We start from the raw sequence: 18037 nt of genomic DNA on the forward strand, positions 1-18037 counted from the left end.
TGTAGTCCCAGCTACTGGGGAGGCTGAGGCACGAGAATTGCTTGAACCCAGGAGACGGAGGATACAGTGAGCCGAGATGGTGCCACTGCACTCCAGCCTGGGCAACAGAGCAACACTCCGTTTCAAAAAAGCAAAACAAAAGGTCATACAGACAGGAAACGGGAAAATGAGGCTGCAAACACAAGCTTGCTGACCCTTGCCCTTGTGCAGTTTCCACAGCACCACATCAATTCTTCATCTTTAAACTCTGTGATGTCCCATTTCAAAATGCCCTAGTTGGCTTCTTTTTTTTTTTTTTTTTAAAAAAAAAACCAAATTCTCTCATTTCTTGAGCACTTATTATGGGCTAGGCATGTAATAGGCCCTGTGATATGGAAGTGAATACAAGCCTGGCTTCCTGTCCTTGAGAAATTCAGTCTAGTGGAGAAGGAGAGCTCCATTCATTTATATAAATAGAAGGAATCTAGTTTTTTCTTTTTAAGGAGATTAAAATTATTGATTGACACAAAATGTTTGTATTTGGTGTTACATATGCATATGTAGTATACATACATATATATTATTTTTATAATTTGAAAACTTTCAAACTTTAAATTATGAAAGTGCTTTACAAATGAATGCTGATTATGTTGCTGTTCTATGTAAGAGTTGATGATAATGGAAGGTTGTAGATTTAGTAACACATTATTATGAGGAACTAAACATTTATCTGGGTGTGCTGTAGAATGTTCCACAATTTCCTAAAAGCTGGGTCTAGAAAACACAGTAAAATGCAAATACTCGAAGATCCATGAATCCGTGTCATTTTTTATTGGGAGCCTGATGTTGTTTTGTATTGTCACCCCTAGAACTCACTGCTCCACTTTTTCCACCATGCCTTGGCTATTTCAGCTTGATTTTATAGGAGCAGAAACAAGAGGGAAGTTTGTTATATTTTAGTTATGATTTCTTTGAGTCACATCAATGAAACATGCTTTAGAACAGCAGAGCTCATAGATATGACAGGGTTGCAAGATCTGAAAGCCAGATTTGAGGTACAGTATTTCTTTTTTTTCCCCCAGTCTTTGACTATAACTAATAAGTGGTAAAATTCCCAGTAATTTGCCAAATGCCTGACAGGGTTAATGAACTGGTGACATCAGGATGCTGGTGCATTAGACACATTTTGTGCAGAAGTTTTGTAAAGCCTCTCCTGATGGAGATGCTTAGAGATGAAGCACCAAGGTGCTGGTAAATGGCCTAAGGGTAATTTAGTTATCCTAAATAGTCTTAAACATATTTTCCTAATGGAAAATTCTTAATGGAAATTTTTGTTGTGGTAAGCATTGAACCACTTAGAGTTGTTGCTCTCATATTCCATTTGTCTGAAAAATACAGATGGCACCAAAAAACCAGACATATTAGCCTAATGCCACAGTGGATGACATCAATATAGTACTTAGGGAGAACTTGATACACTCACCATAAAGCCTTTTAATCGTCCCTTTCATAGACTTGGGTAGGCAATCCTATTTTCAATTTAAAAGAAAAAATAGTCATTCAGAGCAGGATTTGCAAAAGGAATTTTCATTCATTAGTGACCATCAGGATTATTTTCCCCACCAATTTCACAATCTTTTAGGTGCTGAACGCCATGGATTTCTCCTCAGAGTGGCAGAAATTTATCATTATCTGTTCTCTGGGGAATTAAATAGATTTTTTTTTAATGCTCCACTGAGGCCACAATTTTGCTATTATGCTCAGATAGCCCCAGAGCTTGCAGATGCTGGCACTTCTGTCTTTTTTTCAGACGAGTGATACAATCATGCCAAGAACCCAAAGGAACACTTTTAATTCATAAGCCACTTCATTACATAGTTTGGTTACATTGAAAGTCTGCCTAACATCCCACAAAATCTGTCCTCAAACTAGAGAGTTTATTTTCCTGAGTATTTATAAATTCCAAAATCAAAATAAGAACAAAAGCAGCTCAAAAATAGTTTTCTTGGTTGACAGTAATGTCAGAAAACTGGTCAACTCTGAGAGTATGTGTCAAAGCGAGAGCATTCAAACTGTCTGTGATTCAGTGTTGCTGCATTGTGGCCTCTACATTGCCCCAATTGTGTTGCATTTGTGAGTCAAACTCATTTTGCCTCAGCATGCTGCATAATGAAAGCATTTGTTCTCATTCTCTCACCACCCGCCACCCTACTGCTTCAGTTCCAGGCCATTACACCCAAAGTCTCTGACAGAGAAAAAGGAGCTCACTTTAGAAGACTTGGAAGGGTCAGCAGGATTGCTGGACTTGGAGCAAAGCTCTGACTTAATTTATGTCCATTGGTTATTTAGAGAGAGCTTAGCTGTTTGTACTTTGTTTTCCAGCCATAGGAGGAAGGAGCTACAGTATATGTCTTCAAAAGCTGTTTCTTTTGCCATGTGTGATATAGACTTTGGGCTGCAGGTTCTGTTTAGAGCATAGTCGTTTATTCATCAGGGGCAAATTCTCAAGTGTAAACATGAATTATTCCTACCTTCAGTCTGTTGTTAAGCCCTTTGCTTCATTTAAGCAAGTAACAATTCTGAGAGGTAAAATCTGTGCACTGGAAACAAAATAGAAACCATTTTTACCAGAACAAAAAGAGAAGGGAGAAAAAGAGGATTGAGGAATGTAGCATAAAACTTCTCAGCTTATTGAGATTTCCTTTTCCTTGTAGAAAGGACAGATAAATGTGTGAGTGCTGGTAATGCTTTTCTCAAGTAAAGAAAGACACCTTTGAGGTCTCATTCATGACCTCAGATGCTAAGGAACGAGGTTAAAAAGCTTTTGGTCAAGTTTTTACTGCTGCTATGTGGCTGGTTTGTAAATGCCAGGCTCAAACTGCCTGTTTTTTTAGCTGTCATTTCTGCTGTCACCAACCTGAGAACTTCGGGGCTTCTCCCTTTATTCAGCCTTGGAACCACTGCCACAACCACTTACTTACCTTCTTCTTCCAATGAGCCACCACCCTCATAGTGAAGCTGTTTTTTAAAGACCAAACCACCTAGCTCCAGTGTGAGGATGCTCAACATATGAACTACATACAGATACGCCGATTAAAGTGAAGCCTCTGTATGAAAGGGGATGATAACTCCTCAATCATGAATTATTTTCTTCCATTTTCCTTGTCCGGCACACTCTCCCCTCTGCTTCTTTTCCAGCTGGTGATCTGACAAGTCATATTTCTCTTACAGCCAAGATTAGAGAAGCTCTCTCTCTCTGAGCTTCTCTGATAACTGGTCACTGAGGAAGTGGCTTTAAATTTTCATTCAGGTAAAACTAAAACCATGGCTCTCTTCAAACACCTTGCATAGCTATAGCTTCTGGTCCCCCATGACAAAAGTTGTTTCTCTCTCCTGGGTTTTCCTGGGAGCATAGGGTTCTTTGACCCAGTCTGCCAGTATTCCCTTTCTTTGTTCAATGCCTCTTGTTCATGTCTTCATCCTTGTTACTTTTTTCATTTTCCCCTTCTCCACAATAGGAGTTCAAATGGAAAACATCATCTGTCTCAAGCAAAAGTTATTTGCATACATGGTTATAAAGAAAAGCAACTGATTTTCTTTAACCTCTCAGGATCAGCCTCTTCATTTTTTACATTTTATAAGAGTAGTAAGAGGATTGCCAATCAGAAATTAGATGGCCATTAAAATTTCCTCATCTGTGAAAATGAAGGGATTAAAACAGATAACCTTTTAAGGATCTTTCTAGCCCTAAAAATATCCATGGCACTGATGATGTTCTGTCTTTTTATGGGGGAGGCCAGATGGATGCTCAGCTCTCCATGCTGTGCCTCTGCTTGGTGAGTGGCTTGAACATCTGTTTGGGACCTGTAATACCAAGGCATTGCAATTCGCCTTGCTCACCGTTTCAGCTAGCAGCGGCAGAATGCCTCTCCAGAAGATGTCAGCACTCTTGTCTCTGGAAGAGCTTTTTATTCCCATTATTTCCAAGAATAATAAGAACTAGTTTCCTGTATATTTCCTTTTTGAGGCTGGGAGATCTATTTTGTGGTAGTGAAGAAAATATGCATATTCTTCTCAAATATCTAAAAAAAAACAGGTTTACTATCAAATCAATATTAATTTATAGAACATAAACTATAGATCAAAAAGGTGAGAAAATATTTTGACATTTTATCAAAGGAGAAGCCAACCATCTTTATTTTATTAATAGACTTTATTTTTTAGAACATTTGTACGTTTATAGAAAAATTGAGCAAATAGTACAGAGTTCTGGGATTGACTTCTCCCCTTAATTTCTTCTATTATTAACATTTTATATTAGCATGGTATATTTATTGTAATTAATAACAAATTATTATTAAATAAAGTTATTGTGTTATTATTAACTAAAGTCCATAGTTTATTGAGATTTTTAAAGTTTTTAACCAAATGCCCCTTTTCTCTTCTAGGATACTACATTTATATAGTCGTGTCTTGTTAGTCTCCTCTTGGCTGTAACAGCTTCATGGGCTTTCTTTGTTTTTTATGCTCTTGACAATTTTGAGGAGTACTGGATAAGTATATTGTGGGATATCCCTTTATTGAAATTTGTCTGATGATTTTCTCATAATTAGACTGGATTACATGTTTTGATCCTAGAATAAAGTGCCATTTTCATCACATTATATCAAGAGTAGCACTGTGAACATGACAGTGCTGTTGATGTGAACTCTGGTCACTTGGCTGACGGTGTTTATACAATTTCTCCACTGAAGCCAACCATTTTTAAAACAGTGTTGACTATTCCTTCAAATAAAAATTCTAGATTCCATATTTGGAAATTAATTTAAAATTAACTTGAGAAAAAGACCTTGAAAATAATAAAAAACAAATGAAACAGTTCATTTTCTTCTTTCTCCTGTCTAATGAACATAGACCTAAATAACTAAGCTCATGACTTACTCAGACCTTTTCCCAAGAGAAAGAATTTTTTTGTAGTTGACACACCAGGAGATAAAAGAGGAGGAAGCAGAGGATGGTATTTTTCTCTGGGATGTGTCAGCTCCATGAAGAAATTGCTGCCCTACAGACACTGATCCACGACTGTCAGTTCAGATATTTCATTCTGGCTGAGAGACAGTGAAAGAAATGACCACCAAAGAGGGTATTTTCAGCATTTCTAACACCTCACTTAGGGAGGGGAAAGGCATTACCTAAGCCTTGTGTGCTGCTTTCTAGCTCAGCTCTAACCAGGTTGATGGGGGCTGTGAAGCCTTTCCTGTGGGTGTAGTCTCATTGTTTTTATTTAACAATGAGTGAAAGCAATAGTACAAAGACTTGAATATCTTTATGCATATTTTAATAATAGTGAAAGTTAGGAAAGCAACTTCTTTAACAGAATACAGATGTGACCTTAGTAATTAGGATTCCAAATACCACATATTGGAGCTAAGAAAAAAGGAGTTCCCTTTCAATTAAACTGATTGCTTAAATTTGTGTATTTACATATTTTCTTAGTGACATCCAAAATAATTTTAAACTATTTATAATTTTCTCATTTTGTTAGTTGTTATTTACATTATTACTAAGATGCGCATGCATATACAATTTCTTCTTTTTTCTCCCTCTGGCCCCATAAAAACACAATTTTCTTAACCATTAGCATAGATGAGAGGATTCTAAACAAGGTTTTCTCTGTAGGATTGGGTACAACGTAGGCACCTAACAGAGTGAACTATTTTATGAATACTAGAAATAAGTTATAAGTAGTATGAGAATTATATTACTTCTTCTGCATTTCTAATATCCATCACATCTTCTTCAGTTTTAGTGGTAGTGTCTTAGTTCCCATCTTCATTTTCTCTGCTTTTCATCAATCCATCCCTGTAGCCAGAGCAAGTTTTCAAATATTAAACTTAATCACGTCCTTTGTCCATATCTGCACACCATGATGACTCTGGATTGCTGTCATTAGTTTTCCATCCTACATCCCCTATATGATTATAAGATCTGTGAGTGCAGGAACAGTGTCTCATTCACCTTTGAACAAGCCCCTGCACACTGTAGACTCAGAAACCACAGGCTGAATGAATGAATGAATGATATAGCTATTTTGGGAGGTCATCTCTCCATATAGACCAAAATTTTGGTGTTGTTTTTGTATTACTGGCCACATTTCATGAGGCTCTTAAAAAAGTCTTTTGTGGAAATTTTCAAATATGGACCAAAGTAAGGAGAATGATAGGAATCTCATGTATCCACTTAGCTTCAAAAATCGTCATCATTTTACTAATTTTGTTCCATCTATCTTCTAACCCACATTTTTTTTTTTGTTTCCTTTTTCTGGAGCATTTTAAAGTGAACACCAGACATTATGTCATTTTACCTGTGAATATTTTATTATGCCTCTAACTAGTAAGACATTTAAAAAAACCATATCCACTATGCCATTATTACCCCTCTTTAAGATAGTTTAATATCGAATATCTAATATCCATATCTCCCTGATTATCTCCTATCTCAAATCTGCCTTTTTTTCTCAATTGGTTTGTTCAGATTAGGATCCAAACATGGTCTGTACATTGCTTTTGGTTATGGTGAAGCATTATTTAACCTTCACATATAGGGGAGTGTGATTTATGTCAAAGATGGTAAGTGATGATCTGCATAAAGAATGTATTTCCTGATAGACACTGGGGACTTCAAAAGCGGGGGAAAGGGAACAAAGGAGATATGTTAAAATTTATCTAGTGGGTACAATGTTCACTATTTGAACTTACCTTGAGAAATCCTGCTTTGAATATTTGCTTAAGCCAATATTAACCCAACTTAACACTTTCCTTCAAGTGTCCCTCTTTCCATCTTTCTCCTTCCCCCCAATTTCCATTTCTATTGTCCTCTTAATTATGTCAAAACTCAGCTTAAGTTTCATCACTTCTGTGAAGATTACCCTCCACCAAGCCCTTTAATGCCTGACCCACCAATATGCCATTTAGTTTACATTGCCTTGATTTATAAAACCAACTATGGGTAAGACCAAGGCTTTATGAAGCAGGAAAACCTAGATTTGGTTTTCATTCCTGCCATTGAGCAATATGGTGTTGGACAAGAGCCTCACTTTCCTTGTCTACAGAATGTGGATAATAGGAGGGTTTTCATGAGGTTGTTTTGAATACCAGTTGAGATAATGTATGTAGTCAATATAATTTTTGGTACTTGGGAACACACTATAAGTTATGAGTTTTTATTATTAACTTTTTTGGTTTAATTATATCATCTCCAACTACATTGGAAGGCACCTATATAATGCCTTATACACTGTTAGCACTTCGTACCTTTTTGTAGGGAGTCATTTTTTTTTGGGTATTAGAGCGACCACTTTTAGCCCCTGGGATTTCAACAGCCATCTAACTATTCATCCAATTATTCAGATATGGGTTTTTTGTAGTTGTGATTGGATAACTATAAGGTATAAATGGAAGCATACATTCCAGAAAATAGCCAGAATGTGAGGGAAAGCAACTGTATCTATTATTTAGTATTTTAGTGCTTGTTAAAGTTAGGAGAAAAAAATACTAGGTTAAAATTAGTAAGTCTTCATCTTTATAGGAAGTTTTTAAATAAAGTTTAGGGAGGAAAGAGATGCTGATAAACTGATGCTGAAAGTATCTGTCTAGTTAATTTTTTGTTACAAATGGTTTTCAGTGTTGTTTCTTTGCAACCTCAAAGCAAAATCCCTGCCTTAAAAGAAGAAAAAGGCCAGGCACTGTGGCTCTGCCTGTAATCCCAGCATTTTGGGAGGCTGAGGCAGGCGGATCATGAGGTCAGGAGTTCGAGACCAGCCTGACCAACATGGTGAAACCCCATCCCTACTAAAAATACAAAAATTAGCTGGGCATGGTGGCACGTGCCTATAATCCCAGCTACTTCAGGAAGGAGGCTGAGGCAGGAGAATCACTTAAACCCAGGAGGCAGAGGTTGCAGTGAGCCAAGATCATGCCACTGCACTCCAGCCTGGGCGACAGAGTGAGACTCTGTCTCAAAAAAAAAAAAAAAAAAAAAAAAAAAAGGAAGAAGAAGAAGAAAAAGAGATGTAATATATTTCACCATGGAAAGTTATTCAACAGCCAGAGGCCAGGAGAATCAAATTAAATTGTGAATCTGAGGGCAGCCAGGAAAGTGCCTTTTAAACTCAGCTAAGCACAAGACACTGCATCATTAAGAGAGGAGAGTTACAGACTCACAGTGAAGAGGAGAGCACTTAAATTGCTCTTGAGTTTCCCGGATAAGAATAAACATGTATGCAAAAGCCCAGGAACTGGTTTTTCAGTTTCAAAAGGAAATAATGTGTGTTCTGTCAGTGGAGCTGAGTATTCAAAGGCTCTACAGATCATCCCAATGGGAGCTGAAAGCAAGGACTTGAAGCAGTAGCTTTGTGTCTTTGGCAGTCTCTTGAAATTGGGACTAAAATTAAAAGTAGCTGAGTGCAACCATTTCTAAATGTCAGATGGAACACTTTGCTCAGCATGCCGTGCACAACATTGATTTTCCTATGTTCCACATTGTTGTGTGAGATGTTGAATCAGGTTCCTGTTAGCGCATTCACTAATATAAGAGCTGGAAAGCAACTTGGTCCACAATTAATATTCTGTGATGCTATTGTCTATATGCCTTGGACTTTAATTGGGCCAGGTTTTTGTGAACCTGTTTTACTCTTTTGATACCTGGAGGCTATGTTCTTCTTATTTCAATTTGATTAGTCTTTTTCATAGAAAGTTCTTATGAATGCTTAAATGTTGTCCTTTCTGAATTTGTACTAAGACACAGAGAGGATTGTTCACCACATACGAAGTGAACTATGGGAAGATTTTTTTTCAAAGAAGTATTATGGTAGCTATCTGATAACTGTTGTTACATACACAATTCCAAGGGAATTTAAAAACGAGTTTGTGATTTCAGTGTCTGAATACGTGTTTATAATTTTAATAGCTCCTATTAAGGTTTATGTGAATGTGGACACCACATCTGTTGAAATGATAATCTTTTAATCTAGACAAAGAGTAGATCAAGTAAGATAAGGGGAAGAAAGAGGACTGTGGGCATTGAACATGGTACATGCCAGAAGGCTATTCCCGGGAGTTCAGAGAGCCTCCTGGAAACTGAAGAATGACACTTCCTTGACTCCATCCATAATAGTTCTAAGTATTAATAGTTCACAAGACAGAGAATGAAAACCCTCTGGACAAGAAAATCCAGGAATTGTTTCACATTGGGCTATGGTCCTCAAACTTCCAACTGCATCAAAATTATCTGGAAGGCTTGTTAAAACACATAGTATTGGGCCCCACTTCCAGTTTCTCATTGGAAGGTGGAGGGGGTCCTGAGAATTTGCATCTCTAATGAGTTTCAAGGTGTTGCTCATTCTGCTGGTCTAGCAACCACTGGTATAAGGCAGTGATTCTTGCCATATTTTCCTGTGCTTTAATATGCAGAGGGATCATCTTGGAGAGTTTGTAGAAAGTGTAGTCTTTAAAAATTATACTGAGCTGGGACTCAACACTGAGATTTCCGAAAAAGCACCCTTAGTGATTCTGCTATAATTGGTCCAGGGATCCTAAGCCATTGGATCATTTCTAACACTTAGTATTTGAGTCTTTCATGTTTTCATAACCATTCATGGGCTTGAATGTCAGTGAATGGCTGTTAAAGTTCCAATATGCTTTGAAGAATAAGAGAAAATAAAGTAGAAGCATGGCCGTATGTTAGTGGCTTAATGATACCAGAGGTGAAATCAAATCTCATGAAAGTCTGATATATTGTGATATAATAATGTGAGCAGTTAGCATAACCTGATGTAATATAACAAGATTTTGGCATTAAAAACTTGTTCAATCTCTTGATATTATGTAACATGTAAATAAATCAAATCTTTTGAAAGGAAGCAGCAAAATATAATAAAAAAAGAAGACTTCTGAGATGGATATATCCTGGCTCTGGCATTTACAATCCTGGTCAGGTCATGTAAACTTTACGATGTTTAGTTTTTCTTACCTGTTAAGGAGACTTAGTAATTCCTATTTTACCACATGTCATGAAGGATAAATAGATACGATATATGAGATGGCTGGTGTAGCTTCTGACATATTGTAGATGTTTAACAAATGGCAGTTATAAAAGGAAAAAGAAGGGATAGGCCACACGTGTCTGTCATTAGTTTTTGTCATTGACTGTTAGGTAGGGAATGCTTATCCAATTTAATACTCTTTGGTCAGCAATTTCAGCCAATGCTTTTTCATGCATTTAGACAGACTCTGAAAGTAAACATAATCTCTCAAGATTCTTATGAATCTACTTATGATTGAATGGACATTCTCATATTTTTAAAAATCTATTTCTCTTACATATTAACAGGCTATTTTTCATCTTTTATCACATTCTGTTTTGGCTACTTTACTGAACTCTTGAAATGTTCAAATATTTTTGCTTTGCTCTTTTGCATTTATAATAGTGACTTTTTAAAATGAAGAACTCTATCAGTGCCTGCTATAAGCTTATTTTGATTTGAAATATAGAAACTATTCTTAATGATAAATTGAAATGATTTCAAACTTCTAATATTTTCTCTTTTTTATCCTTTTAGGTAAGTAATGAAAAGAGACATGAAGAATTGATATTTCAAATGACCACCATGTTGCAAAAGGTACTTTTGGTATTTTAAATATTACTTCAAAGGAATCTTATAAAAAGACACGGAGGTTAGAATGTAATTAAGTACTATTTTGGTAAAAACTATTTTTATGGAAACAGATTTAAGGATGTTATAGCATTAACAATTTTTTAATTATAAGAAATGTAATATACTATAAGACTTTTCTTTCTGTAGTCTAGGCAGTTATCATTGGTATCATTTGGGAATGAAAAGGTAAATAGATTGTCTCTTCCTCAAGATATTCATTGCTGGAAAAAGGGAGGTGGAGGAAAGAAATCTGAATACAATAGACATAATAAACACATTGGGATTTGTTCACCAAAGTCATCTATTTTCTCTAAGGGCTTATGAATTTATTTTCTGTTATCAGAACATTATCTTCATAATTACTTATAAAATTGATTGCTATAAGGTTGTCAATAAAGTGATTTGATTCTAAATAATTCAAATAGATTGCATCCATGTGGAGAATTCTCCAGATTCTACATTTAAATAAAGGGGAAAGAGGGAAGAAGGAAATATTAGACTTAAATGATAGAATGTAAAATTTCTTAGTCTATTTATATCGCACACACGATTTGGGGAAATCTGCTTGTATTTTTAAGTCATGAATCTCATCTAGAAGAATCTGTTTCTTTTCTAGAAGGAATCTATGAAATATTGTGAAAATCATCTCATTTGGTTACAGAGGAAACAATTACATGGTGAACTATTAGATGAGTTGTATGACACCATTAACATTGACAATCATTCAAATGTCCATGATGTTTCAGGTGCAATAAATAATACATGGTGCCTTTGTACTAGATTAATAATTTAATCCAAGAACATAAGATATTCAAGAATGCCAAAAGAGGAGAAATCAACTTAGCTTTTTAATAAAATTGCAATTTTTAAAGCATTTCTCATTTTGCTTAGAAATTTCCTCAAGACCTTACAAAATTCAGGTCATGTACTATTAAGATAAAAGGAGCAGGGAATAACTTAAAAGTTTATCCTCTTTGAATGATAATTATTTAACATACATTTTCTATACTTTGTGGCTATTCTTTTGAGTGCTAAAGGAGAATTAGACAATTTTATTAATGCTGATAATGAGATAACATTAATCAGCTTGGGCTATTTTCTTTTTGTTTTTGTTTTGTTTTTTGAGACAGGGTCTCCCTCTGTCACCCAGGCTGGAGTGCAGTGGCACAATCATGGCTCAATGCAGCCTCCACCTTCCAGGCTCAAGTGATCCTCCCACCTCAGCCTGCTGAGTAGCTGGAACTACAGACATCCACCACCATGCCTGACTAATTTTTAATTTTTTTGTAGAGATGGGTTCTGACTATGTTGCCCAGGCTGGTCATGAGCTCCTGAGCTCAAGTAATCTTCCCACCTCAGCCTCCCACAGTGCTGGGATTATAGGCATGAGTCACTGCGCCTGGCCAGCTTGGGCTATTTTTAGAAGGGCAGATATTACTTTGCTTTATTATATAATTAATATTATTGTACGAATATATTCCAATACATTTTGCTTCATTTGAGACTTCCGGGTATAAAAGCTAAGTCAGAAGTTGGATAGATGAATCTTAGAAGCTTGGAGGAAAGATCTGTGATTATAGTATGATAAAGCAGAACCAATTCCACTTCTTGACAAAGAAGGGAAGAATAATGATTTGGTAGTGAGTGTCAAATGTTGCTGACAGGTCAAAGAAGATGAATGCATCAACAAACCAACTGGAGTTTTACACATAAATGACCTCAGTAACTTTGGCAAGGGAAGTTTCGGTAGAGAAGCAGGGGTAGAAACCAGACTGGAGTAGTTTGAGAAGTAAATAAGAGATAAGGGGATGGAGTTAGCAAAAAAGATAGGTTTTTGAAAATTTTATCAGGAAATAAAAGTGTGGAGAATCCAGCGTCTGGATAGGGAAGTTGAGATGAGAGAGTCTTGAACATGTTTACATTTTAATGGGAACAGTGCAGAAGAAGGAGAGAGATTGGAGGTATGGGTTTCTGAAAAGGAAGGAAGTGATGGAGGAGGTGGTCTAGGAAGAGGGATTACCTATAGCCAGTGGGAAGGACAACACGCACATCAACACAGCTAAGGCAATCTCTGTAGGATGCATACAGATACAGATAGATTTGTAGATTTGGTAGGGAAAATTGAAGGGGATGTCAAGAAAAAGTTTGTATTTTCTCTGTGAAGAAGATGTGGCCAGAGTAGTCAGTAAGGATTTGAGGAAAAGGGCAAGGATTGAAATATTGTTTGTGGAGAATGAGAGAGAGAGAGGTCAATATTAGATTAGGCAAGTATTGATGACTGGGAATTTGTAGTATCATCAAACTTCTTAAATTTATAAGTGTATTATGTACATGAATATTACTCTCTAAAAATCAGAAATCAGGGACAATCTGTTTTGAGGGAAGGTATAAGAAACATTTGACTCTTCTTTTCTTAGGTCCTCAGTTTTGGTATGTGTCCTAATAACAGCATTTTCATGGCAAAATTTAAGAACACTTTTTGACCTTGAAGAAAGGATTACTTTAACACTCCAAAATATATGTCCCTTTTGCCATGGCTGAAGAGAGCCTGCTGTCCTTACCCAGGTGTCCTTAGGTAGGCACATTCTTTCTGCTCTGCTATGCATTCTTTGGACAGTAGAGTTAGACTGAAAGTGTTAAACAGGCCCTGAAGATGAAAGACTTCAGTTTGCTGACTTTGAATTATAAGAAGGTTAATATGTCCATTTAACTAGAAACTAAATTTCTGCTTCCCATTTGACTTTTAGGAGTGTTTACTTGAGGGCATAGAGCTCTTTATAAGACTGAAGGGATCTTTTAGTTAGGTACTTAAAATTTTTTTTTTAGCTGCAAAACCATTTTGAAAAATAAAATCTGGCATTAACAAAGAGAACTATTCTGATTGCAGTGGGCATGCGGAATGTGGAACCCACCCACTTATCCCTCTTCTTTCCCCTCCTCCTCATCCGACTTTCAGGAAGTTCCCCTGAGACATCCTCATTGAATCTGGTGGCTCCACTGAACATTGTTTGAAAAGTACAATTCTAGGTGATCACAGCTATATTGAATTTCATCAAAACATGAAATTCTTAAGATAAATTAACTGTTGTTTGAGGATAGTTTTTTTCTTTACAATTAAAACAGGCAGGTTAATATCTACTTTAACCTAAAGTATAAATTCTTACCTTATATTGATAATTTTAGTGATAGTAGATACTAATTTTATCAAGGAAGCTCAACAAAAATCACTGCTAAATATATTACAAATCTGGGGTTTGAAAAGCCAAGCCCTCCTTTTAATTAATTTTGCTGATCAAGATTACCAAAGTTCGTAAATGTGGAGCCCTTCACTAAGCTCATGAGTAGAACTGTTCTTCATTATCCTCAAAGGATAGACATATGACTGTGGCAGGGAGGATTAACTGCCTTGATATTGAGCAGCCATGAAAGCATGTAGTATGGCCGGGCGCGGTGGCTCACGCTTGTAATCCCAGCACTTTGGGAGGCCAAGGCGGGCGGATCACGAGGTCAGGAGATCGAGACCACGGTGAAACCCCGTCTCTACTAAAAATACAAAAAAAAATTAGCCGGGCGTGGTGGCGGGCGCCTGTAGTCCCAGCTACTTGGAGAGGCTGAGGCAGGAGAATGGCGTGAACCCGGGAGGCGGAGCTTGCAGTGAGCCGAGATAGCGCCACTGCACTCCAGCCTGGGAGACAGAGCGAGACTCTGTCTCAAAAAAAAAAAAAAAAAAAAAAAAAAGAAAGCATGTAGTATGAGTTACCAGGATGTTGCTTTTCCATTAGGGTATGACTTTGCTTAGGGCTAAAAACATCCATAAAGATGGGATAGAAGTTTTCAAGAAAACCATACTTTTATGTTGGAAAGCAGAGTATTGATAAGGTGGAAAAGCCAGTATGAGAAGTGGTTAAAAGAGGGTTAAACTGGAGTATGAAGAACTTGCTAACAGAGTTATAAAGACAAATTAAAGAGGGCAGTTTAACTTGAGTTATTGTTAATAGTCAGCAATGCAATGAGGTGGATATTATAACTTGGTTTTATATTTGATGAAATGGAGGCTTATACAGGTTAAATAACTTGTCAAACTCATACTGCAAATCACCAGCAAATGTGGCAGAGCCAAAATTCAGATCCAGATCATTTTATTTTAAGACCAGAATGGGCTGGTCAAGTCAGACCCAACAAACAGACAGCTAGGATAAGATGTAGTTGAGACTGGGAGAGACATAGCAAGAAAAGGGCTGGTCTTCAAAATCAGAGAGTGCTACTCAAGTCAAATACCTGCAATGGCTCACTGAGAAAAAAGTGGCTTGAGAGTCCAATGAAGGTTTACATGCTTAGAACCTGCTTCCTTTTTAGTCACTTCCTCTCAACCTTCCCTCTAAATACTATAATGATTAGAGGACTGTCTCTGCATGGCTTAGGACTTATGCCACCAAAAGCTGTTAATATTGAGGTCAGATAGGAAGATCTCTGGCTGGCTGAGGACTCCTCATGGTTTTCCTGACTTTGGAAGTCTGGCCCATTGATCGGGGGTGGGGGGCCCTTTCATTCCGAAACTCATTTCCTGCTGAAGGTGAAGCAGCTCAGTCTCACCAGTGTCCTTGCCATCTTCTATTCTGTTGTATATCCCTGAACCACACATCAAGATCTGTACCTACTGGCACATGAAATCTTGTTCTAGTTATATAGAAGTAAATCACAAAAGGAAATGAGAAAAATTAAAAGGGTTAAATATGAAATCCTATGGACCAGATATAAAATTTTGTCTCAAGTTTTTAAAAGTTATTTTCAAGGCCTAGGAGGACCACTGGGATGACTGGAAGAAAATAGCGAAGACTAAACTTTTTAGATACTGGGGAATAGAATACCTTGCGTTAACATGATTATTGATAAGTGTATATTTCTGTTTGCATGTGATGCCAAAAATCTTTTGTATACTTCAGTGGTGTTAATTTCCCATCTACTTTTGTAAATGAGGTGTAATCTTTGAGCCATTTCCTGAAGTGATGGAATATTCACCCTTTGTTCTGGTCAATAATTGTAACAAAATTTGCTTAAATTTGGATAACTGAAGCTTGGTATTTTCTGGAATTCTTTTTCCTGAAGAACATATATAATTGGGAGTAATGATAGAGTTAAGTTTGTTCATCTTAATCCATTTATTAAGTGTTTCTAACCATCATATCAAATGGGAGATTTCTAGTCTCTCATCTAAACTTAATAGATATCTTAGCCTTGTTTTTTTTTTTTTTTTGAGACGGAGTCTCGCTCTGTCGCCCAGGCTGGAGTGCAGTGGCACAATCTCGGCTCACTGCACGCTCCGCCTCCCGGGTTCCCGCCATTCTCCTGCCTCAGCCTCTCCGAGTAGCTGGGACTACAGGCGCCCACCACCACGCCTGGCTAATTTTTTGTATTTTTAATAGAGACGGGGTTTCACTGTGGTCTCGATCTCCTGACCTCGTGATCCGCCCGCCTCGGCCTCCCAAAGTGCTGAGATTACAAGCGTGAGCCACCGCGCCCGGCCTTAGATATCTTATCCTTGTATTACTGTAACTGTATTTTATATGCAGTTCTTGTGATCACAGAAAACAATTCTCTTTTGTTTCCTACTTCTTTTTTGTTTTGTTATGTTTTGTTTTGGGTTAAAATGGTTTATAATCTACATTAAAACTCTTTTCTGTCCTTATATGAAAAAAGATGAAAATGAAAACTCAATAAACCAAAGTAGCACGGATTTTCCTGAAAGAAAAGAACTGAATTTTGGGGAAAAAGTATTCACTCTGTGATGAGTGTTTCTGTACCCTACCTGGAACCAATTCCTTATTTTGTGGTCAGTCTGTGTATAGCAGAGACTGTGTTGAAGGTATTGGTATCTGATAAAAGTGAACAAAGTTCTAATGAGCTTATTCATTTTTTTACTTTTTTCAAAGCAAAGATTTTTTTCTTCCTTTCCCACAATTTCTCCATTTAGTTCATACACATTAATTGTAATTCTAGAAATGCTGGTAATTCTCTATTATAGTTACTATGATGGTCATAGAATTAAGGGTACAACAATAAGATTTGTGTTAATTATTATCAACCATATTCTTTAGTGTTTAAAATTTTGCAAACAAATAAATAATAGAATAAGCATAAGTTTCTACAAACTTATATGAATCACAGTGATCTCCAATGTCTGCGTTTACATGCTTAGAGGCAAAATATATAAAGAAACAGGAACTTAGCCTAATCAGTGAACTAAATCTGAAAATACTGATCTCACAGAAAAGATCATGCCCTCCTCAGCGTGAATCTGGCCCTCTTCATTTTGCTTTCCTCAGCTGGGGCTGTTCAGTGGTGCAAAGAAAACATTGTAAAATGCTTACAGCTTTTAGAAGTGCTTCTGAGTTCTTTAAATAATGGTAAGAGTTGCAAATCTTATAGGACGAACCTATCACAGAAAAGCTTTATTCAGTTGCACAGGGAATGGTGAACTCGTTACTGAGAGCTGCTCTAAAGAGAAATACTTATAAGAAAGGGGTATTGAAGTATTCATTATTGTAAAACTTAAAGAGAACAAATGTGTGTTTCATTGCACATCTAAACCTAATATCTGTAAAGGGGGTCTGTGGCAGCCAGCAGAAGGAGAAAGTGAAATTCTGCAGACGGATAAAAAGGAACTTTCAACACCCAGCTTATTTTTTTGGCAGAGATTCAATGCACTGGGAATTGTCCAGCAAAATGGGTTGCACTTGGCAGATTTGCAAATATGCATATTTCTGCTCAGTACAATCAGGCAAACATAGAGACTTCCAGAGGAACTAATTATCTTTTGTCTTTTTTTACCTTAGAAAGAGGATAATATTTGGAAGACAACTATTAAGAGATTTTAGAGGCAATGTTTAAAAAAATGTTGAAAGAGAATTCTATATTTAGCCTTCTTTTAAAAAGTTTTTAATACCCATTTGTGCTCCCAAAATAATTTATCATAATTGGCAGAAGCTCAAACCATTTGGTTTATAATTTGAAGACTTTTGTTTATTATTTGCCATTTGCTTTTTTTTTTTTTTTTTTTTTAGATGTTTTTAGATGGAGTCTTGCTCTGTCGCCAGGCTGGAGTGCAGTGGCACAATCTCGGCTCACTGCAACCTCCGACTCCCGGGTTCAAGCAATTCTCCTGCCTCAGCCTCCCGAGTAGCTGTGATTCCAGGCATGAGCCACCATGCCCAGCTAATTTTTGTATTTTTAGTAGAGACTTTAGTAGAGATGGGGTTGACGGGGTTTCACCATGTTGGCCAGGATGGTGCCTTTTTTTTTTTTTTTTTAAGAGATTATATATCTTGGCTGGGCGCGGTGGCTCAC

At 36.8% G+C, this 18037-nt stretch overlaps 1 protein-coding gene across 28 annotated transcripts in view; it reads left to right on the forward strand.

Moving 5' to 3' along the window:
• ANK2 (ankyrin 2) overlaps positions 1-18037 on the forward strand; it is a 698346-nt gene that overhangs the window by 205254 nt on the left and 475055 nt on the right. For 27 of the 28 annotated variants that reach the window (XM_058436645.1, XM_058436660.1, XM_058436662.1 and 24 more), the window contains exon 2: positions 10598-10657. The exons of the other annotated variant lie outside the window; for it this stretch is intronic. In XM_058436645.1, the coding sequence (XP_058292628.1) occupies positions 10598-10657 (60 nt within the window). The remainder of the gene's footprint in view (positions 1-10597; positions 10658-18037) is intronic. 28 annotated transcript variants of the gene reach the window in all.

This window comes from Hylobates moloch, unplaced genomic scaffold (genome assembly GCF_009828535.3).
Source record: "Hylobates moloch isolate HMO894 unplaced genomic scaffold, HMol_V3 SCAFFOLD_3, whole genome shotgun sequence".
NCBI lineage: Eukaryota > Metazoa > Chordata > Mammalia > Primates > Hylobatidae > Hylobates > Hylobates moloch.